We start from the raw sequence: 24,091 nt of genomic DNA, 5'->3' as shown, positions 1-24,091 counted from the left end.
AGCCCCGGGGCCGGCGAGGGCCTTTCTGTGTGGAGTTTGCATGTTCTCCCCGTGTCCGCGTGGGTTTCCTCCGGGTGCTCCGGTTTCCCCCACAGTCCAAAGACATGCAGGTTAGGTTAACTGGTGACTCTAAATTGACCGTAGGTGTGAATGTGAGTGTGAATGGTTGTCTGTGTCTATGTGTCAGCCCTGTGATGACCTGGCGACTTGTCCAGGGTGTACCCCGCCTTTCGCCCGTAGTCAGCTGGGATAGGCTCCAGCTTGCCTGCGACCCTGTAGAAGGATAAAGCGGCTAGAGATGATGAGATGAGACATTTTCAGTAAGGGTGCCCAAACTTTTGCATGCCACTGTATTTTCAATAGGGTTGAAGAGTCAGGACTTGTTTTAAGCTTAATTCTAGCCTGCTTTATCCTCCACAACCAGTTCTGATGCATGTTTGGGTTCACTGTCCTGTTGTAAGTCCCAAGTTGTGTTTAAGTTTCTGATGGTTTATGCCGAAAAATTCTGAGGTAGTCCTCCTTCTTCATTATTCCATCCACTTTGTGCAATGAATCAGTTCCACTGGCAGCAAAACAGCCCCTGAGCATGATGATCCTACCACCACCAGCAGCTGGTACAGTGTCCCTCTGTACATGATAGCCATTGTGGCCAATCAACTCAATCTTTGTCTCATCTGACCATACAACTATCCTCCAGAAGGCTTTTTCTTTGTCCGTGTGGTCAGCTGTGCGTTGGTCAATCCAATGAGTGCTGTAAACAAACCCTTTTTATGAAGGCACAGAGAAGCTACCAGCTGTAGTCAATCATGATCACTAACAGGAAGTTAAGAGGCCTTGGCAAGATAAGAGACATTTAAGAAGTTTCAGCACCTCTGAATTAATAATCTCAGTGAGCGTATGTAAATTTTTGTCCCTGTATGTATAATTTTGACCCTGTGTTGATTTCAGAAAACCCAAAGAAAATTAAAACTTGTGCACCAAATACTAGTGGGTTTTTTTTAAATTAAGGATGTATGACGTACAATCATTCTGCCACAGAAAAAGAACAGTTCAAAGAAATTACTGAAAGGCCAAATATTGTCATGACATTCATATCCAAGCTGACATTCATGTAACTGTATGTAAACTTCTGACCCCACACACGTGTATATATACACGTGTGTGTGTATATATATATATATATATATATATATATATATATATATATATATATATACTACCGTTCAAAAGTTTGGGGTCACCCAGACAATTTTGTGTTTTCCATGAAAAGTCACACTTTTATTTACCACCATAAGTTGTAAAATGAATAGAAAATATAGTCAACACATTTTTCTGGCCATTTTGAGCATTTAATCGACCCCACAAATGTGATGCTCCAGAAACTCAATCTGCTCAAAGGAAGGTCAGTTTTATAGCTTCTCTAAAGAGCTCAACTGTTTTCAGCTGTGCTAACATGATTGTACAAGGGTTTTCTAATCATCCATTAGCCTTCTGAGGCAATGAGCAAACACACTGTACCATTAGAACACTGGAGTGAGAGTTGCTGGAAATGGGCCTCTATACACCTATGGAGATATTGCACCAAAAACCAGACATTTGCAGCTAGAATAGTCATTTACCACATTAGCAATGTATAGAGTGGATTTCTGATTAGTTTAAAGTGATCTTCATTGAAAAGAACAGTGCTTTTCTTTCAAAAATAAGGAAATTTCAAAGTGACCCCCAAACTTTTGAACGGTAGTATATATATATATATATATATATATATATATATATATATATATATGTATATATATATATATATATATATATATATATATATATATATGTATATATATATATATGTGCGTGCGTGTGTGTGTATACTTTTGTATTTTTTATAGAGCCTTGCTGACAAGTTCTGTGGTTGGTGAGGTGCACCAACCTGTGCACTCTCAACTATGTATCAGAAAGTTATCAAATGATTGGCTGTTGGTTTTCAGCAGGGGAATTTCGTAGAAAACCTTGAAGCCTATCCAGTGTGTCGTGTCAGCAGTGTTTCACACCACTGTCATAACTATTTATCTATAAAATATGTTTGTTAGTCCAACACAGCAGGTTTTGACTATATTGCTGCGTCAATATAGCTAAGGTCTGACTCGAGTTAGATTCTTAATTATTCTTAGTTAATATTGTAGTTGTTACATTGATTTCCCTACAATGATTAATTAGGCAGGTGACTGCCATTTTAGACACATTAGTAACATTATGTACAATAAACATAAACTCTATATTTAGTGTGCATTCAGAGCTTTTTTCCACAATGTTTGCTGAAAATGTGTCACGTCCTCATATCTACTCAACGTGATACCACATCCACAATGTTGAGAGAGTTGTTCATATCTGTAAAATATATTTGTAAAAAAAAAAAAAAGGTTAGATGAGCACATATGTTTGTTGGACAGGCAATGACACAACAGTCAAATCGATACAAGGTAAAATGTGACATACACAGTCCTGAAAGTATCAACTCACACGATATTCTTGTTGTTGAATTCTTGTGGGTAAAGCAGTGTGTAATAGGTGAACACAAGCTATGAAGAAAGTAGAATATCTTTTTCAAGCTTCATTGTAAATGGAGACACAAGGTCAGGCTTGGTTGTTCTAAAATGTATCCCTGTATAGTATTCAACTATTTTGCCATTTATAAATTGCTGCATGATTTTACACTAGTGTTAGAATAAAGCACCACTTTAGAAAGCAAAGCCAAGGTATCATTTTATCAGCATCAGAATTTATTTCCTGTTATGAAAATTCAACCACCTGTTATTCCCAGGTTATCTATACTAACATAAATATGAGCAGGATAGTGGTACTAAACTACTAGCAATGCTCAGATTCAATACATATGATAGATAAAAGATTTGATTGAATATTAATTAGATTGTGGTTTGTTGTCACTATATACACACTAAGTACCACTAAGTAACATGACTTAATCCTGTGTATTGGTATATTTGTTTGGCTTTAATGTATGATGATGAGTGAAAAGGCTTGAACTAAGACTCATTTTGAGGCGGAGTGGCCAAGTGGTTAGAGCGCTAGACAACTAAGCGAACGGTCCCCGGTTTGAGCCTCGCCTCGGACGGTGATCTGGGACTTGCCTCCTGTCCACCCAGCAGTGAATGGGGACCTGGTGGGAACATTGGGGAAGTTAAAAGCGGTGAGGAAAGGAACTGGCTACCCTACCTCACCATGCCAACGGCCTAGACAGAGTGTGCTCTCTAACAGGCACTCCCCAACGTATGTGTGAAAAATGTATATGGGACTCTTTGACTTTTGAAGACTCATTTTTCATTCTTACTGTTTTGTGTGGGTTTGGTAAATCAGTTAACGTTTTTATTCATGTCCTGCTACAACTGTGTTTCACTATGTGCAGTTGGTTAAGAGTTGACTCAGACCTGGTAGAAGTACATGACTAGGCGTAGTTTTAGACAGGATGTACTTTTACCGGTACATTATTACAGCTTCACATATTATGCACCACAATAGAGAACCGTTTGGTGAGATGCAGATAACAGCAAAGTAAGCTCAAGGGTGGTTATGACAATCAGTTCTTTGATGTCAGTGACCAATACTGTCAATTAATAACAAATTGGTCTTTAATTCTCAAATTAATCCATTCATGATTTAGAGTAAAGCTTGTGACAAGGTAAAGGTTGTTTTTACTTCCATAACTTTGACTCCAACCTGCTAGGTTGCTTCATGCACTCGACAGAGATATTTTTCTCACCAAAGGCATTGGCAAATTTAAAGGAACAGTCCACCGTACTTCCATAATGAAATATGCTCTTATCTGAATTGAGACGAGCTGCTCCGTACCTCTCCGAGCTTTGCGCGACCTCCCAGTCAGTCAGACGCAGTCAGACGCGCTGTCACTCCTGTTAGCAATGTAGCTAGGCTCAGCATGGCCAATGGTATTTTTTGGGGCTGTAGTTAGATGCGACCAAACTCTTCTACGTTTTTCCTGTTTACATAGGTTTATATGACCAGTGACATGAAACAAAGTTCAGTTACACAAATTGAAACGTAGCGATTTTCTATGCTATAGAAAATCGCTACGTTTCAATTTGTGTAACTGAACTTTGTTTCATGTCACTGGTCATATAAACCTATGTAAATAGGAAAAACGTGGAAGAGTTTGGTCGCATCTAACTACAGCCCCAAAAAATACCATTTGCCATGCTGAGCCTAGCTACATTGCTAACAGGAGTGACAGCGCGTCTGACTGCGTCTGACTGACTGGGAGGTCGCGCAAAGCTCGGAGAGGTACGGAGCAGCTCGTCTCAATTCAGATAAGAGCATATTTCATTATGGAAGTACGGTGGACTGTTCCTTTAAAGCAATTGTTAAAACAGGTCATTACACCAGGCAGTATTATTCTTTTTTTTTTTTAACTCCAAATACACAATCAAATTATCAGCATTCTGACCCAGCTTGGCAAATGTCACTGTATTGACTGTATTGAACATAATAGTGTCATGTCTTTCAGCTTTATTGCACACAATGTTAGAAGAGAAGAGCTCACGAAGATTACAATGGTTATACATACCGCAAAAAAACTAACATCTTAGTAAGTGAAAATATCTTGAACATAGTTAATTTTATCTTGTAGTTTCTATTACAGTATTGCAATAGACCAAATACAAGATTATTAAACTAGACATTTTTAAACTAATTTCAAGCTTCAAATAGTCTTGTTCTATTGGCAGATAATTTTGCTAATTTTAGTCATTTATTTCTACAACCCCAGATCAAAAATTTGGGACAATATAGAAAAAGCAAATTAAAAAAAAGAAAACAGTGATTTCTAAATTTACTTTGACTTGTGAACCCAAGATATTCCATGTTTTGTGGGGTCAACTTTATTTAGTTTGTTAATATACATCTATTCCTGCATTTCAGGCCTTTTGGGAAAAAAGTTGGGAAAGGTCCCAATCACTAGTCTGCACTGCCAAGGATCAGCACACCCCAGCTCCTGCCTTTGCCTGCCACCCAGCTCACAATGTACCCGACCCCGGTGCCTGTCCTTGCGTCATGCCTGTCACATGACGGCAGCTCCATGTAATTTCTTCGAGCTATACCCAGCCAGGCCCCATGGGCCAAGGCCTAGCCACCAGACGCTCGCCGGTGAGCTCCCCTCCCAGGTCTGGCTCCAGGAGGAGGCCCCAGTTTCCTGCTCCCTGGCAAGGTGCTGCAGCTCCTTTTTTGCCATTTCATCGGAGTCTTGAATTGCTCTTAGTCTGTCCCCTCCAATTTATGGCTAGTAATGAGGTAAAACAATTAAATAATGATGTGATTTGACACAGGTGATGCCAATGGGTGACTGTAATCATGATTTGGTAGAAAATCAGTATCCAGGAAAGGCCTAATCTTTGGGGAGCAAAAATAGGTTGAGGATGTCCAGTTTGTCAACAAATGTGTGAGAAAATTACTGAAACATTTAAAAACAATGTTCCTCAAAGAAAGACGGGAAGAGCTTTGGATATTTCAACCTCTATGGTGCATATCATCATTAAATGATTTAAGGAATCTGGAGGGAGCAGCACAGTGGTGTTGTGGTTAGCACTGTCACCTCATAGCAAGAAGGTCCTGGGTTTGAGCCGAGCAACCGACGGAGGCCTTTCTGTGTGGAGTTTGCATGTTCTCCCCGTGTCTGCGTGGGTTTCCAACGGGTGCTCCGGTTTCCCCCACAGTCCAAAGACATGCAGGTTAGGCTAATTGGTGGCTCTAAACTGACTGTAGGTGTGAATAGTTGTTTGTCTCTGTGTGCCAGCCCTGATACTTAATCTGAAATCAGTGCTCATGTCATTAAAATATTTATTAGACAAATCAATGCACTATTCTCTCTACAATGTGAATTTTTATTGTAGACAAACATTAATAAATCCATCAAAATGCATTGTAATTTTTTTTACATGAATAATCCTTGCAATCCTTATCAAAGAAATGGTGTGTCACCTAGGCATGTAAAACACAATTGCCATCAATTATACAACCATATAAAAAGCATGATTGATGTTCTGATGACATTTTACATAGATTTAAGTCAAAGTGAAGTTAGTCGTTCTCAACAGCTTTTAATGAAAGCAAAAATGTCTACTTTTTGGCTTATAGGTGAAATGTTGCTTATTCGTTATAATAAATATTTATGAGCTATGCATAATTTAGGAGTACTACAATAGTACATGAAGCCCAAATGCTCAGATTTTTATCTAAAATTCAGAGAGAGATTCCGAATTATTAAACTGAGTAGGGGAGAGCGGGGTAAGATGAGCCAGGGGGTAAGATGAGCCACCCCCTGTTTCTAAGAAACAGTAAACAAATGTGACCATGTGACCACATTCAAAGGGGGCCGGGACCATTTACTTACACTTGTGGAGAGGAGCACCACATGTCAAACTAGGTGAGGGACATATTTATAAAAATGTGTTTTTGTGCTTTCTAAGTCAATTCCATGTTTGTCCACAGTGAAGATGATTTAGAGAAGACAAAAGTAGAATAATATTTAGACACATTAGGGTTAAGTTAGTGGCTTTCTAAGCTATGATATGAATGCTAATAAAAATAATTTTGATTAGCCTAATCCCCTTTATTAGCATTTTTCTACAAAATGGTGGCCATGGGGTAAGATGAGCCATTAGATGTGGGGCAAGTTGAGCCACTGGCTCAACTTACCCCATTGGTGGCTGAGCTTACCCAATATGGATGACACTTAAGTTTTCACATTTACTGGTCATATATGACAACAACATATATATATATATATATATATATATATATATATATATATATATATATATATATATATATATATGACATCAGATGAGGAAGACCAGTTGTTAGATGTGGGGGATTATGTTGTGGCAAAATACACGGGGAAGAAGAAAGTGCATTTCTTCATTGGCCAGATAATCAAATTGGATGTCTTCGAAATAGAGGCAAGATTTCTCAAAAGAAGCCGGTCATGCCATGGCTCTGCAAGAAAGCCAACCTTTGTCTTCAAAGAGAAAGATGAGGCTGTCCTGTCAAGACAGGATATTGTGAAAAAATTGCCCCGCCCCTTTACTGTTGGGGGGACAGCACGGAGGGAGAGGCAAATGGTGTTCCCTTGCCATTTGAACGCTTGGAACATTGAATAATGATGAAATGATTGAATGATTGATGGAATGATTGCTGCATGTTTTAGCAATGTTTTAACCTACTGAAAGAAATAAGATTCTTTTGGCACTGTTCTACTGTTTTAGTAATTTCTATAATATAGTATATCTCTCATTCCCTCTCTAACCATCCCTCTTTCTATCTATCTACGCATATCTCTCTCTCTATCCATCTATCTATCCCTCCCTATCCCATCTCGTTCTATCACCTCTCTCTTCATCTCCCCTTCTCTATGCAACGGCCCTATCCCCCACTTGATTGACTTGACTTGATTCATTGATTGCATTTCTAATAATAAAAGTTGTTTACTTTGTTAACCTAACATGTTTTGTGTTGGCTCAATTTACCCCACACAGTGGCTCATCTTACCCCGTGCATGGGGTAAGTTGAGCCACTTGACATTTTTTTTTCAAGAGGTAATATCACTCTAACCATAAGAGCTTATCAATTATGTTTTGCTCAGATAGTAACAGTACACTTTGAAATTTGGTATGGTGTGTAGACTGGAAGCAAAAATGGCTTTAACATGTAGTTATGATGAAAAATGTAAAAAGTGGCTCATCTTACCCCACTCTCCCCTAAGTGCTTTTTACATCCAGGATAAAGGAAGTGATGTGCCTATGCACACATAAATTTTATTAGTTTTTCTCATTCTGCAGTTGCACAACAGAAACATTCATTTTGTATATTAAAAATATGCATTTCACAACATTTGCTTATGATTTTTACAGTAAAATCTGTACAATATATGTACTACACTATCCATAAACTCTTTCATGGAATGCAATCTATATGATTCACTACAAAAGGCATATAAATCTGTCCTCTGTAAATGATGAGGCATTTGATTGTAGAGTGGAGGTCAACAAACAACATGTGATAAGTGCCTATGTAGTGAAAATGTAGAAAAATGTGAATCCAATGAGGCAGTGTTCTTGACATGAAACTCAAACATACAGTAGACTCTATTAATATTAACATAATCTATGAGTGTTGAATACACATACTGCTGACACAGTGCATGGAAATAGGGATGGAGCACATCGAGAACATGATCAGAGAGGTTTATTTTCTGGCTTGAACTGAAGCATGCTTTTTCTGTCACTCATCTCCACTTTTCTCAGAGCCTGTTCCTATGGTCAGCTCATAGCAGGGTTCGGTGCTTGGCTCTGGAGAGAGTCGGCTGAAATCAAAGACTTTGTTCCCAGAGCCCATGCGCTTACGGTTACGGGCTCCTGGCTGGTACAGCTGCATGGCGGGTCGGTCCTGTTCCCGAGACAATATTGAGACACAGAAGACAAGAGCAAGGGACTCACATTTTATTTCTCAGTGACTATAGTAAGCCCTTCACAAAGCCCTATTTTAGCAGAATAGAAATACTCTCTGGCTCTGATCAGTGTCCTACCAATGTATTTAAACTTTAGAATAGCACACGATATTTTGACGTTTTTTGACAGCAAAAGCTCTACAATATTCTGAGGTATATAATTATATGTTGGATGTATGGAAATTAAAAACGGACCGTTTGACTCTTGTGCTTGGTTCCAAATTGGAATGACTATTGTCCATTGTCTAAAACTTTATCACTAACATGTTGTGGCATTTGCTGTCAATAACAAGGCCTAGCATGGTAAGGTGTGGGGCCTCCCAGTGTACATCAGTGTAGTATCCCCTCCCCTTGGGTAGAAAGGCTCAAAGGCTAGCTGTACCTTGGCTGGCAGAGCCCCTCCTATCTGGTCTGGCCCCTCAGACTGGGAGGTCCTTTTCTCCTGATGCACTAATACAGACTGAGAGACATGTTGCCTTCCATCAATCATCAGCCCAAAATTGCCAACAACTAAATTCACAGCTAACTGCCTCGACAGCACATCTGCATTCACAACACAAGCCTGGGCTGCAATACAAACCCCAGGAGGGAGGAGGATTTGTATTGCAAATCCACTGACATAAAAAAACTTCAAGACAATGACTGTGATGAAAGGTCTACAGGAAACCTGTGCTAGTGGCTGTCTGTATTACATAGCTGAGTGTTGGGCAAACAGACTGATGAATTTTCTTGGTATGTGCTCACAATGCCATGCCATGTGCTTGTGTTGTCCTTAAGTAATGTAAAGTGATGTCCTTAATGATGAACCTAATTAACTTTCTTACATTTTATGCTAAATGCTGAGTAGATTAGTCATACTTTGATAGCCTGTTGTTTGCAGTACATAGACTGTAGTTGAGGTACTAATGTTCTATCAGCTCTTGCTCACCTTATTACGAATACGTTCCTTCCTGTTCCCCATGTCATCCCGGTCCTCCTTGCTTGATTTGTCCCCCATCTCAAGGCAGTAGGAGTAGCCATGGTGGTGGCCATCTTTCTTTGCCCGATCGTGACAATAGCCTTTGCCCCATTTGGTCTCCTCCTTGCGGCGCATGAACTTGTCAAACTCATAGTGATGCCGCTGCCGTTTGCGCTCTTCTTCTCGGCCCCTCTGGTCTTTATCTCTTTGCCGGCGGCTGTGGCCATCCCGCTGCTCCTTATCACTCTCCGGCTGAGCTCTACTGTAGGAGTTGAAACCCACAAAAGCACAAACATTCTCACTCCAGTTCTTAAGATGGTGTAACAGAAAGCTCAATAAGAAATCACATCTATACATCTACATCTTTTTACTTAGACATATACATCTTTCATACTTGTCTTTAGGTTCCTTTGCCTTGGTGAGGCCTGCGGATTTCTCCCACTTGTTCCTCTCTGTCTCTCCACTGTCTCCTTTGTCTTTCAGTCTGTCTGATTCCATTTCATCATCCCTGTCACATTTCTTTAAAAGCTAAAGAAACATCTTCAGTGAGCCTTGCTGACAAAACAGCTTTGCTGGGAAAAAAACATCTAAATGAAGAATCCGAAAGAGGAAGTGGTTAGACCTTGATTTTGATATCCTTTTCCGTGAGTTTCTTCTGCTTCTCTGCCTCTTTGCGTTTTCGCCTCTCCTCTTCTCGCCGTTTCCTTTTCTCCTCCTCCCTTTGCCGTTTCTTCTCTAGTTCTCGACGTCGCCTCTCCTCCCTTTTTTCCTCCCGAATTCTCTGTATTTAAAAAATTAAATACATTTAAAAAACAAAACATAAAAGTGTCATTACAGTACTCCTACATTTGTTGAAGGCAAACTCAGAAGAGTTTCCCAACTATTTCCCAACCTGCTTCTCCAACTTCTTGTTTTTAATGTATTCCAGAAGTGGTGTTGTCCTTTTAGCTGAAATCAAGTGAAATGCAAAAATTATTCATAAATCAATTTGCAATTAAGCATTTTGGAGGAATAAGAGTTACCTACCATTGAACAGTTTCAACAGAAGATGAATTTCAACTTGCACTGTAGTACATATAAAACGTACAAGGGAAGCAACCATCAGTTTCGCTACGTATGGTGACAAAACAAACGTGCATATTTACCTATGAGCTCTCTTGTTTTAGCTTCAATTTCTCCCAACAGTGTTTCTGGATTGGCTATTGACTTCTCCTCATCACAAGAGTAGTTCTCCAGAAATCGTTTGTATTCTGGATCTAACAGGAAAAACAAACCTCTGCTTATTAAATAAACTATAAATAATCAATGAAGGTATTTTTCAATAATCAAAAATACCTTCTTCAATGCTTCCCGCTTTGGCATCTTTCTTCTTCAGCTTCTTCTTAGAAACCTTTTGAAACGGTGCAAATTCTACAATAGCTGGATATTCTTGACCTAAATGAAAGACATTATTCAGATTATCGTTTCAGTTCCTGATGTGTAGGTTGAGAGTTAAAAACCCAGTATCAATAAGCTGTCACTGCCGCACATTTGAGCAAGGCCTGGAACACTCAACATCCTTGACTGCCAGTTACTTTGTATAAGTGTCTACATACATAGTTTGTATAAAAGCAAAGCCTTACCTTTATTATCAATAAAAACATAACCATCAAAACGATCTCTGAAGAGAATGATGTCTTCTGGGTTTTTAAAATTGATGTATGCTCTGGAGAAAAGATGTGGATACAGGCTGCAGAAAAAAACCCAAACAGCTTTGTTAAAGAGACACTCTATCAAGAATACATTTACTAAAATCTTCTCCAGCATAAATTTACCAGAATCTAAATACCTTTGATCAGCAGGAAAGAACTCAAAATAGTCATAAGAAGGCAGTGGACTGAGATGCTCCTCAAGCTGGTCTTTGGACAGGCTGGGTGGAAGACGTCGAATCACAACCTGGAAAAGGGAGTTGTGTATCATTTTTACAGCAAAGTTCCGAGTATTGCACTAACACCTACAGTGCTGAACTTGCTCTATGGAATGAATTTATGTCAGCCAGACTTAAATTAACACTGTACTTGATAAACTCCTTAAATTATCACAACTTTACCTTCTTCATTCTCATAACTACATCCATTTTGGCATATCACTACAGTGATGTGGCTGCTCTGACCGCTTCAGCCATCAGAGTCTCTAGGGAACATTACAGTAGTGGTTTCTCGTTGCCTTCTACTGGATTATTGTAGAGGTTTCCTTCTCTCAACCATTCACACACACACACACACACACACACACACACACACACACACACACACACATTCATTTAATGTCACTACACGATGCAGAAAAACTAGTTCATGCTTTTGTCACCTCCAGGTTGGATTACTGTAATGCCTTACTGTCTGGATGTTCCAATAAGTGCATAAACAAGCTCCAGTTAGTTCAAAATGCAGCAGCAAGAGTCCTTACTAGAACTAGAAAATATGACCACATCACCCCTGTCTTATCCACACTGCATTGGCTCCCAATCAAATTTCATATTGCTTATAAAATAATACTATTGACCTTTAAAGCACTGAATGGTCTCGCACCACAGTACCTGAGCAAACTTCTGCTCCTCTATGACCCGCCACGCCTACTTAGATCAAAAGGTGCAGGCTATCTGCTGGTACCTCGTATAGTGAAGGCTACGTCAGGGGGCAGAGCCTTTTCTTACAAAGCCCCACAGTTATGGAACAGCCTTCCAAGTAGTGTTCGGGAATCAGACACAGTCTCAGTGTTTAAGTCTGGGCTGAAAACATATCTGTTTAGTCAAGCCTTTTGTTAATGGTGTTTATGAGGGAAAGGAGTAGATCTGGAGGGTCCTCAGACATAGAGTGTTTTGGTAAACTGGGATGTATGGATGCTGTCAGTCCCCACTCGCTTGCTTACTCGAGTTTGTTGACGGTGTAGTGGCTGCTGCTTTACGGTATGTCCCGGGGCTCCCTCATGCTTGTGTTACCTTCTGGCTCTTCCCTTTTAGTTATGCTGTCATAGTTAGTTTTGCCGGAGTCCCTGCTTGTACTCAGTGCAATATGTATACTGTTCCAACTTATTCAGGTGACACTGGGCATACCTAACAACCTGTGTTTTCTCTCTCTTCCTCCCTCCCCCATTTGTCCCCCTGAGTTACATATCAACCTTGGGATCGAGATGCTGACCTCTTCTGCTCCTCGGACCTGCCTGATCCATCCTGGTGCCCTATGTCCGGTTGGAGTCTCATCACATTGCTCCTGTGGAGGATGGCCCCATGTGGACAGTTGAAAGTCACACTTGGAAGATGGTCTGGACACTTACAGTAATGCTTTTATGGCTGAGGACGACAGCTGACTTGCTACCCTTAGGACTGCAGTTGTCATGAACAGTTTTGCACTCAAGTTTCCATTAATGAAGAGTTATAACATCAACGAAACTGACTTCATGTTAAAACTGTTAATATTATAGTCATGCTGTCTGTTGTTGGCCAAATGAGGATGGGTTCCCTTTTGAGTCTGGTTCCTCTTGAGGTTTCTTCCTCATGTCGTCTGAGGGAGTTTTTCCTTGCCACCGTCACCACAGGCTTGCTCATTGGGGATAGATTAGGGATAACATTAGCTCATGTTTTAAGTCATTCAAATTCTGAAAAGCTGCTTTGCGACAATGTTTATTGTTAAAAGCGCTATACAAATAAACTTGACTTGACATTCACACCTATGGACCTATGGACCAATTAGCCTAACCTGCATGTCTTTGGACTGTGGGGGAAACCGGAGCACCCAGAGGAAACCCACACAGACACGGGTAGAACATGCAAAATCCACACAGAAAGGCCCTCGTCGGCCACTGGGCTCAAACCCAGAACCTTCTTGCTGTGAGGCGACAGCACTAACCACTACACCACCATGCTGCAATTCTCATAACTACATATACCTTTTCTATTAGTTACTGAATGATGCTAGATTTTAAGATGAATAACTGAATATACTCTCACCATCCACTTTAATAAGAACACCTGTACACTCATGCAGTTAGTTAATCAGCCAATCATGTGGCAGCAGCATGATGCAAAAATCATGCAGGTACAGGTCAAGAGCTTGAGTTAATCGAACATCAAAATGAAGAAAAAGTGTGATCTTTGTGACTTACTCCCGGTCTGAGTATTTCAGAAACTCCTGATCTCATGGAATTTTCACATAAAACAGTCTTGAGAATTTACGGAGAATTGTGATAAACAAACAAACAAATATTGAGTGAGCAACAGATCACTGGTGGAAACGCCTTGTTGATAAGAGAGCTCAGAGGAAAATGCCAGATTGTTGTGAGCTGCCAGGAAGGATATAGTAACTCATATGCTGCCTGGCAAAAAAAAAGTCACCATTTGGATTTAAATAAGCAAATGCTTAAGAGCCTTTGATTAGATAATTACTACAGTGTTTAACCTGGCAACAATTCCTTTAACCCGAACTGATGCAGTGAGTAGCTTCTCATTTCTTAAACAACCATGTCAGAAGACGTATCCCATGGTCGTGGAAAAGAAGTTATTGTGTTTCAGAAGAGTCAAATTATTGGCCTGTATCAAGCAAAGGAAACAAGGAGATTGCTGAGTGGTTCATCTCTCTTGTCATCAATACAAGCTCTTGGTGAAAAATTAATGAAACTTTGGATGGAAATAAATGTTGTGACGTTGCATAAGGTTGTTGAACAATGCCACAGCAAATGCATGCTATAATTAAAGCTAAATGTGGTCCACTGAAGTACAACCCCAATTCCAAAAAAGTTGGGACACTGTAAAATGTAAAAAAACACAGAATGTGATGATTTACAAATCATGGAAACCCTATATTTCATTGAAAATAGTACAAAGATAACATATCAAAGGTTGAAACTGAGAAATTTTACTGTTTTCTGAAAATATGCTCATTTTGAATTTGATGTCAGCAACATGTTTCAAAAAAAGTTGGGACAGGGGCATCACCTCTACTTTTAACACCTCTACTTTTAACAACACTCTAAAATGTTTGGTAACTATGGAGACCAATTGCTGTAGTTTTGAAAGAGAAATGTTGCCCCATTCTTGCCTGAGATACAATTTCAGTTGCTCAACAGTTCGTGGTCTCCTTTGTCATATTTTGCACTTCATAACGCATCAAATGCTTTAAATGGGAGACAGGTCTGGACTGCAGGCAGGCCAGTTTAGCACCCGGACTCTTTTACTACAAAGCCATGCAGTTTTAATATGTGCAGAAAGTGGTTTGGCATTGTCTTAACAATAATAATAATAAAAAGTTACATTTATATAGCACCTTTCTCAAACTCAAGGTTGCGTTACATAGGTCAGAGAAAACAACACGGAGGGGAAGAAGAAGAAGAAGAAGGAGTTGCTAAAGAGTGGTGAGTTTATGCACTGGGGGAGAAATGTTCATGAAACAGAAAGGTTTTGAGATGAGATTTGAAGAAAGGAAGAGAAGAGCAGTCATGCAGGGGTTGAGGAAGGGAATTCCAGAGCTTGGGGGCCATTGTCTTGCTGAAAGAAGGAAGGCCTTCCCTGAAAATGTTGTAATCTGGATGGCAGCATGTTGCTCCAAAACCTGTATATACAGTGCCTTGCAAAAGTATTCATCCCCCCTGGTGTTTGTCCTGTTTTGTCGCATTACAACAGGGGTCATCAAACTATGGCCCGCGGGCCGACTCCGGCCCGCCACCCCCCTTTGACCGGCCCCCCAGCCCCTCTGCCCCCCACCACTTGAACCGGCCCTATGAGGCAATCCCCAAAAGTGGTTATGGCCTATTTTTTTAAAATTGCTTTTTGGCAAATAATAACATGTCTGCATCTTGTATTTTGTTGATTTTATCAATTAAAATTGATATTTAGTTATAAAATGAACTATTCATATTTTCCGAATTTTCGTCATATGCTCGCGATCAAGCAGTGACAGGCAGCGCATGCGCAGAGAACTGTCAGTGTTCAGGACAGCCAAATGGCTAGCGGTAAGCGAAAAGCTGACAGAGAGTGCAGAGTTTTTAAAAAACAGTGGACCACCGATTATTTTTTCGTTCAGTGTAAAGACTGTGCAGTTTGTCTTGTATGTAAAGAAATTGTGTCGGTTTTCAAAGAATATAATCTGCGTCATCACTACGAAACCCGCCACAAAGAGAATGCTAGTTTGCGAGGGCAAACAAGAGAAGACAGGATTCGGAGGATGAAATGCGGACTGGCTACACAACAGAATGCATTCCTTCGCCAAACCCAGATCAACCAGGCTGCTGTCCGAGCTAGCTATAAGGTAGCTCACCTACTAGCTACCCATGGAAAGCCGTTTACTGATGGGGACTTTGTTAAAGGAACAGTCCACCGTACTTCCATAATGAAATATGCTCTTATCTGAATTGAGACGAGCTGCTCCGTACCTCTCCGAGCTTTGCGCGACCTCCCAGTCAGTCAGACGCAGTCAGACGCGCTGTCACTCCTGTTAGCAATGTAGCTAGGCTCAGTATGGCCAATGGTATTTTTTGGGGCTGTAGTTAGATGCGACCAAACTCTTCCACGTTTTTCCTGTTTACATAGGTTTATATGACCAGTGATATGAAACAAGTTCAGTTACACAAATTGAAACGTGGCGATTTTCTATGCTATGGAAAGTCCGCACTATAATGACAGGCGTACTAACACCTTCTGCGCGCTTCGGCAGCGCATTGATACGGAGCTCAGATATCAATGCGCTGCCGAAGCGCGCAGAAGGTGTTAGTACGCCTGTCATTATAGTGCGGACTTTCCATAGCATAGAAAATCGCCACGTTTCAATTTGTGTAACTGAACTTGTTTCATATCACTGGTCATATAAACCTATGTAAACAGGAAAAACGCGGAAGAGTTTGGTTGCATCTAACTACAGCCCCAAAAAATACCATTGGCCATACTGAGCCTAGCTACATTGCTAACAGGAGTGACAGCGAGTCTGACTGCGTCTGACTGACTGGGAGGTCGCGCAAAGCTCGGAGAGGTACGGAGCAGCTCGTCTCAATTCAGATAAGAGCATATTTCATTATGGAAGTACGGTGGACTGTTCCTTTAAAGTATGCATGCTTGCTGTGGCCGAGGAGGTGTGTCCCGACAAGAAGTACAAATCAACAAGTACAAATCCAGCTCACCTACATATACTACTGATTTTGATTCCCATTATTCTGTATTATGCTTTAGTTTTGACCTGTAAATGGCCTACTGCTCATTTCATTTTCACCTTGACCTAAAAAATGTTTACTGAACATGCTCAAATGGATAGGCATAAGAGCTGGCTAGTTGATCTATTGCTCATATTATTAAAATTTCACTGTTTTTTTAAATGTATTTATTTTCTAGGCCTATTTATTTGACCTTTATTAAGTGCTGCACACAATTATTAATATTATTAATAATATCAACAGGCCTACCTACAATTTATAATTTTTCACTCACCTTTGCCAGTGTCAATCACCTCAAATAGGCAGATGTTTCTTACCTTGACAGCTTTGATGTTATTTTTATTAGAAAATAAATAAATGGAATATCTGTGGTATTTCAAATTAAAACAAAGTGTGAAGACTCGATTACTACTTTTGCAAACCACTAGTAAAGATAAACAAATATGTGCCAGGAATCAAGTGTTGATATAGTAGTGTGGATATAGTAGTGGGGATGGCTGTGCCAGGCTAGTAAACTCTACTACACAATGAGGCCTGCTGGTGGTCATATTTGTCTGGGTCATACAATTCTATGTTATATAGCTGACCCGACCCTGGCCCCCCATCACAGTCAGGAACGACAATGTGGCCCCCAGAGAAAAAAGTTTGGTGACCCCTGCATTACAAGCTGGAATTAAAATGGATTTTGGGGGGGTTAGCACCATTTCATTTACACAACATGCCTACCACTTTAAAGGTGCACATTGTTTTGTTTTTTTATTGTGACACAGACAATAATTAAGATGAAAAAAAACAGAAATCTGGCGTGTGCATAAGTATTCACCCCCTTTCGTATGAAACCCCTAAATAAGAGCTGTTCCAACCAATTCACTTCATAAGTCACATAATTAGTTGATTAAGATCCACCTGTGGCGGCATGGTGGTGTAGTGGTTAACGCTGTCGCCTCACAGCAAGAAGGTCCGGGTTCGAGCCCAGTGGCTGGCGAGGGCCTTTCTGTGCGGAGTTTTCATGTTCTCCCCGTGTCCACGTGGGTTTCCTCCGGGTGCTCCGGTTTCCCCCACAGTCCAAAGACATGCAGGTTAGGTTAACTAGTGACTCTAAATTGACCGTGAGTGTGAATGTGAGTGTGAATGGTTGTCTGTGTCTATGTGTCAGCCCTGTGATGACCTGGCGACTTGTCCAGGGTGTACCCCGCCTTTCGCCCATAGTCAGCTGGGATAGGCTCCAGCTTGCCTGCGACCCTGTAGAACAGGATAAAGCGGCTAGAGATAATGAGAGAGAGAGAGATCCACCTGTGTGCAATCAAAGTGTCACATGGTCTGTCACATGATGTCTGTATAAATCAACCTGTTCTGGAAGGACCCTGATTCTGCAACACTACTAAGCAAGCAACATGAAAACCAAGGAGCCTCCAAACAGGTCAGAGACAAAGTTGTGGAGAAGTATAGATCAGGGTTACTGTAGGTCATAAAAAATATCCCAAACTTTGAATATCCCAGGGAGCACCATTAAATCCATTATAGCAAAATGGAAAGAATATGGCACCACTACAAACCTGAGAAGAGAAGGCTGCCCACCAAAACTCACAGACCGGGCAAGGAGAGCATTAATCAGAGATGCAACAAAAACACCAACGATAACACTGAGGGAGCTGCAAAGATCCACAGCGGAGATGGGAGCATCTGACCACAGGACCACTTTAAGCTGGGCACTCAACAGAGCGGGGCTTTATGGAAGAGTGGCCAGAAAAATGTCATTGCTTAAAAAAATCATGTTTGGAGTTTGCCCAGCAGCATGTGAATACTTATGCACACTCCAGATTTCTGTTTTTCCATCTTAATTATTGTTTGTATCACAATAAAACAACAATTTTCACCTTTAAAGTGGTAGGCATGTTGTGTAAATGAAATGGTGCTAACCCCCCAAAAATCCATTTTAATTCCAGCTTGTAATGCAACAAAACAGGACAAACACCAAGGAGGATGAATACTTTTGCAAGGCACTGTATTGTTCAGCATTAATGATGCCTTCCCAGATGTACAAGCTACCCATGTCATGTGCACTAATGTACCCTCATACCATCACAGATGCTGGCTTTTGAACCGTGTCTCTCTCCTCTTTGGCCCAAAAGACATGGTGTCCATGATTTCCAAAAATAATTTCAAATTTCAATTCATCAGACCACAGGACAGTTTTCCACTTTGCCTCAGTCCATCGTAAATGAGCTTAAGCCTAGGAAAGGTGGTGGTGTTTCTGGATATTGTTTATGGTTTCAACTTGCATTTGTGGATGCAGTAAGGAACTGTTTTCACAGATGATGGTTTTCTGAAGTGTTCCTGAGCTCATACAGTCATTTATACTACAGACACGTATCTGCTTTTAATGCAGTGTCGCCTGAGGGCCTGGAGATCACAGGCATCCATTATTGGTTTTCAGCCTTGTCCCTTGCATAGAGAGATTTCTTTGGAGTCTCTGAATCTTTTAAAAATATTATGTACCATAGATGATGTGATCCCCAAATTCTTTGCAATTTTAGGAACATCTGAAGAATGTTATTCTTAAATTGTTGTATTATTTTCCCTCTCAGTCTTTACTTCTGAGAGACTCAGCCTCTCTTGGATGCTCTTTTTATATCTAATCATGTTTCTGACCTGTTGCCAATTAACCAAATTAGGTTTTTTTCTTTTTAAGATTAGACAACTTTTCCAGTCTTTTGTTGCCACTGTCCCAACTTTTTTGAAAAATGTTGCTGGCAGTAGATTCAAAATGAGTATAAATTTTAAATACATAAATAAATGATTTCTCAGTTTCAAAATTTGATATGTTGTCTTTGTACTATTTTCAAGGAAATATATGTTTTCCATGATTTGCAAATCATCACATTCTCTTTTTATTTACATTTTACACAGTGTCCCATGGCGGCACGGTGGTGTAGTGGTTAGCGCTGTCGCCTCACAGCAAGAAGGTCCGGGTTCGAGCCCCGTGGCCAGCGAGGGCCTTTCTGTGCGGAGTTTGCATGTTCTCCCCGTGTCCGCGTGGGTTTCCTCCGGGTGCTCCGGTTTCCCCCACAGTCCAAAGACATGCAGGTTAGGTTAACTGGTGACTCTAAATTGACCGTAGGTGTGAATGTGAGTGTGAATGGTTGTCTGTGTCTATGTGTCAGCCCTGTGATGACCTGGCGACTTGTCCAGGGTGTACCCCGCCTTTCGCCCGTAGTCAGCTGGGATAGGCTCCAGCTTGCCTGCAACCCTGTAGAAGGATAAAGCGGCTTGAGATAATGAGATGAGATGAGACAACCATGCTGAGCAGAAAAGCATCTCACAAAACATTGAACCTTGAGGTAGAAGGCTATGATAGCCATTCGGATTCCAAATGGAACACAGTCTCAGCCAAACTGTACAGTTGAAGATTAGAAATAAAATCACCTGGTCTTTTTCCAGTCTTCAAGTGTCCAGTTTAGGTCAGCCTGTGCCCATGATAGCCTCAGATTCTTGTTCTCGGCTGACAGGAGTGGAACCTGACGTGGTCTTCTGCTGTTGTAGCCCATCCAACTCAAGGTTTGGTGTGTTGTGCATTCTGAGAAGCATGTCTACTAACCATGGTTGTAAAGAGTAATTATTTGAGTTAATATAGACTTCTTATCAGCCCAGACAAGTCTGGTCACTATCCTCTGAGCTCTCTCATCATCAACATGATGTTTCAGCCTATAGACCCTCCGCTCACAGGATGTTTTCTCATCTCATTATCTCTAGCCACTTTATCCTGTTCTACAGGGTCGCAGACAAGCTGGAGCCTATCCCAGCTGACTACGGGCGAAAGGTGGGGTACACCCTGGACAAGTCGCCAGGTCATCACAGGGCTGACACATAGACAACCATTCACATTCACACCTATGGTCAATTTAGAGTCACCAGTTAACCTAACCTGCATGTCTTTGGACTGTGGGGGAAACCGGAGCACCCGGAGGAAACCCACGTGGACACGAGGAGAACATGCAAACTCCGCACAGAAAGGCCCTCGCCGGCCACGGAGCTCGAACCCGGACCTTCTTGCTGTGAGGCGACAGCCCTAACCACTACACCACCGCGCCGCCCCACCCCACAGGATGTTTTGTTTCTTGAAATGTTTTTTTTTTTTTGCATAATTCTGTGTAAACACTAGAGAAGTTGTATCGGAAATTCTCAGGAAATCAGCAGTTTCTGAAACACTCAACCCAGCCCTTTTAATACCAACATCCATGTCATGGTTAGTCACAGCGCTCACACTTTTTCTTCATTCTAATGTTTGATGTGAGCATTAACCGAAGTGCTCGACCTGTATCTGCATGATTTTATGCATTCTGTTGCTGCCACATGATAGGCTGATTGGTTGCTGGCATAAATGAACAGGTGTCCAGGTATTCTTATTAAAGTGGACAAGGAGGGTAATTGAGACTTTAAGGGGTTAATACGCACTAGGGCCTGGTGTTGTTTTTGTCTAACAGCATTGGGTCACGTGTTGATTTGATTGCACCACGATTCCTATCCAACATAGCCTAACTCTCCTGCTGATAAGTGTGTGAGAGCATGTGTGTGTGAGAGACAGAGAGACAGAGAGAGAGAGAGTAGTATAGCTCAGTTGCCTAGAACAGAAAAGCAAGGCAGCCTTATGAACAGAAATTTCAATAAGTCTATGCATCTTTATAACGCAATCAATCGCATAGCTTAAATATTATCTTTTTTGGTGCCAATTTAGAAAACGCATAGCATATAAGTTATTTATTTCTGCACACTTTATTAAATGCACCGTGGTAATGATCTTCACTTCGGATGGCTCGTGTGGTGTGGTGAGGAACACGGGTCCTGCGCGCGCTCCCGGTGCGCTGTCTGTGGTGCTGAATCCTTCCTTCATCACGAACCGGACGGCGTAGAGTTAACACACGAACACACTGAGGCTAACTCGAGCAGTCGTGTGCTGACCTACCTTGGTGAAGATTTCCTTTTTCTCCTCTTTGTGCTTCGAATTGGCCGTGGCGCTGTCCTGCTCTCTCGGAGTGTCCCTCAGCTGTATCTCGACGACGCCTCTCTCTCTGCTTCCCGTTGTCGGCTCCTTTTCAGCCCTCATCTCTCCATTTTCTCCTCTTCGCTTTTTTTCGGAATCCGCAGCCACTCGCGAGAACTCAGTGTCTAAACACCGCGAGAATTGAAGAGACAAATTGTAGCGCTATCATGTTTCTGGGCTCGTTTTTGTTTTCGACTCCTAAATTCGACTTCCTCCTCATAATGCATACGGCATAATGTCCAAATACAGGTTAAAGTTCAATCCAAGTGGAAAACTCATGTGATAACTAGGTGCTGTGGCTGAAAGCGTCTCCCAGACACTATGAAAGTGTCGTTAATTTGGTTCACTGAAGCGCGACAGTTGTTACCGCTTTCCGGCAGGTGTCTCGTTTCCCTCGGAGTCGCTGGAGTCACTGGGCCTCGGTGCGAAGGGACTGGTCGGACTCATCGTGCTCCACGCGTCCGGGCTCTCAGGCTGCTGACTCGCCAAGCGGCCATAACAGTCCCGACTCGGCACTGTAATAAACACCACGGGGAAATGCAGGCTACATACAAACTGCACTAAATAGTAACCTACAGTACTAGTATACTGTGTGCTATAGCAGTACAATTAAGTGTAAACATTGCATAGGACAGAATTTTTTAACAAGACGTGTGTTAGGTAGCGTTCAGATCCTTTATTATTGCAAGTAATAAAATTGCTCAAATAGCCTAGTGTATGCTTATTAATAGCGGGCGGCGGGGCGACTATAAGCTCAAAAAGCGACCTAATGCGTTGCATTTCCAGGATACAGACTCTATACACTTATTCTTTACATTTATAGGCTATGTAAAATAGATATGCTTCAACTGACATTGCCATTTGTGTTAGAACTCTTTCAGATGTCCAATACTGCATTCGAAGCCATTTTGACAACTTTCTTTAGGTTCTTCCCGAACTGGTGACTTTCCTAATCTGTTGGATTGTTGCAAGATAAGCCGTATTTCATTTCCAGTTCTCTGGATTTTTTTCTTCTTCAGATAAATTGTAAACTAGATGTGCATTTATTTTTATTTCCACCCAGAAAGGATGTGAGATGCAAAGTTTTGCATTTAACGTTATGCTGGAGCATTAATATGAAATACAGTTAAAATAATACCAGGTCTTGTCCAAAAACTTCTGGCGTAAACTAAGTGCTGTTCATTGTAACTCGTAAAGAAAGCAGATAGATAGTAATAAACGAGTAACATCGTAGGTACGATATTGTAGACAATCCGACACAATCACGTCCTAGTGGACTATGTTTCTCCGATCTTACCAGTGAGGAAAGTTTCTCTGCAGTTTGCGCCGGTGTGCCCGTGCGGTCTGGTGGAGGGTCTCTCAGGCGTGGACACGGAGCTTTTGACACTCGGTAAGAAAGTGGAGCAGGTATCCAGATCCCCACACACACGCTCATGAGTGTATGTGATGTTGGCTTTAGAAGGCGTGCAGCCCATCTCCGTTACTCCTAAACACCACTCATCTTCCAGACATCAAGGTAGGGTCTAACTCTGCTCTGAATCAGACACCACGGGTGAACAGCAGCTGAGCTGAAGAGTCATGATGTTAGACTTCAGTAGAGAGGCAGCGTCTTTACTGAAGGAGTCCATGGGTCGTGGCAGACGGGGGGGGGGATCAAAACCCACCCCTCACTAATGCTTACGACCGATTTCAGAGATCGCAGAGTGCCAATGGTAAAATGAGTCCTTTGACTTACATTTTATTGAATGCCTTTTATTACTTTATAAATATCTCATCATCTCTAGCCGCTTTATCCTGTTCTACAGAGTCGCAGGCAAGCTGGAGCCTATCCCAGCTGACTACGGGCGAAAGGCGGGGTACACCCTGGACAAGTCGCCAGGTCATCACAGGGCTGACACACAGACAACCATTCACACTCTCATTCACACCTACGGTCAATTTAGAGTCACCAGTTAACCTAACCTGCATGTCTTTGGACTGTGGGGGAAACCGGAGCACCCGGAGGAAACCCACGCGGACACGGGGAGAACATGCAAACTCCGCACAGAAAGGCCCTCGCCGGCCACGGGGCTCGAACCCGGACCTTCTTGCTGTGAGGCGACAGCGCTAACCACTACACCACCGTGCCGCCCGTTTATAAATATTTTAAGTCTAAAAGATCCATTCTATAAGTGCAGAAATATACCCCAGGAGCAACGTTTTGAACAACTAAAATCTTCAGAAATTACTTGAACCTGGGCCACTTTGGATCTTTAACTTATCCAACAACTACAGAATTCACCCTGGATAGGACACCAGTCCATCGCAGGCCACCAGACAACACAGAGACAATTTATTATCCTCAACTCAACTACCTGCATATTTACACATGGTGCGGAAACCAGAGAAC

General features: G+C 41.6%; 1 protein-coding gene across 3 annotated transcripts; it reads right to left on the bottom strand.

The window, feature by feature from the left end:
• Positions 1-7,397: 7,397 nt before the first annotated feature.
• upf3a (UPF3A regulator of nonsense mediated mRNA decay) lies at positions 7,398-23,271 on the bottom strand. 3 transcript variants are annotated; one of them, XM_060929789.1, is made up of 12 exons: positions 21,625-21,700; positions 11,575-11,717; positions 11,314-11,420; positions 11,108-11,214; positions 10,821-10,919; positions 10,631-10,741; positions 10,378-10,433; positions 10,108-10,266; positions 9,880-10,013; positions 9,456-9,747; positions 8,910-8,987; positions 7,398-8,466 (listed from the first exon to the last, which is right to left on the bottom strand). In XM_060929789.1, the coding sequence occupies exons 2-12, from the start codon at positions 11,599-11,601 to the stop codon at positions 8,302-8,304; spliced, it is 1,335 nt and encodes a 444-aa protein (XP_060785772.1). In that variant the 5' UTR covers positions 11,602-11,717; positions 21,625-21,700; the 3' UTR covers positions 7,398-8,301. The 3 variants fall into 3 exon arrangements, with proteins under 3 accessions (XP_060785772.1, XP_060785769.1, XP_060785770.1); XM_060929786.1 differs by lacking the exon at positions 11,575-11,717 and adding an exon at positions 23,000-23,271 and having other exon boundaries at positions 7,399-8,466; positions 21,625-22,217; XM_060929787.1 differs by lacking the exons at positions 8,910-8,987; positions 11,575-11,717 and adding an exon at positions 23,000-23,271 and having other exon boundaries at positions 7,400-8,466; positions 21,625-22,217.
• Positions 23,272-24,091: the final 820 nt, after the last annotated feature.

This window comes from Neoarius graeffei, chromosome 9, assembly GCF_027579695.1.
Source record: "Neoarius graeffei isolate fNeoGra1 chromosome 9, fNeoGra1.pri, whole genome shotgun sequence".
NCBI classification, from domain to species: Eukaryota; Metazoa; Chordata; class Actinopteri; order Siluriformes; family Ariidae; genus Neoarius; species Neoarius graeffei.
Note: the sequence above shows the minus strand (reverse complement) of the source record. Positions and strands in the feature narration are given on the sequence as shown.

Coding starts and splice junctions, on each gene's coding strand:
- upf3a (XM_060929786.1), bottom strand. CDS start 21,765: ATGAGGGCTGAAAAGGAGCCGACAACGGGAAGCAGAGAGAGAGGCGTC. Junction 10,267..10,377: donor ACAAGAAGTTGGAGAAGCAG/GTTGGGAAATAG, acceptor TTTTAAATACAG/AGAATTCGGGAGGAAAAAAG. Junction 8,467..8,909: donor GAGGGGCTCTGCCAGCCAAG/GTACAGCTAGCC, acceptor TCTCGGGAACAG/GACCGACCCGCCATGCAGCT.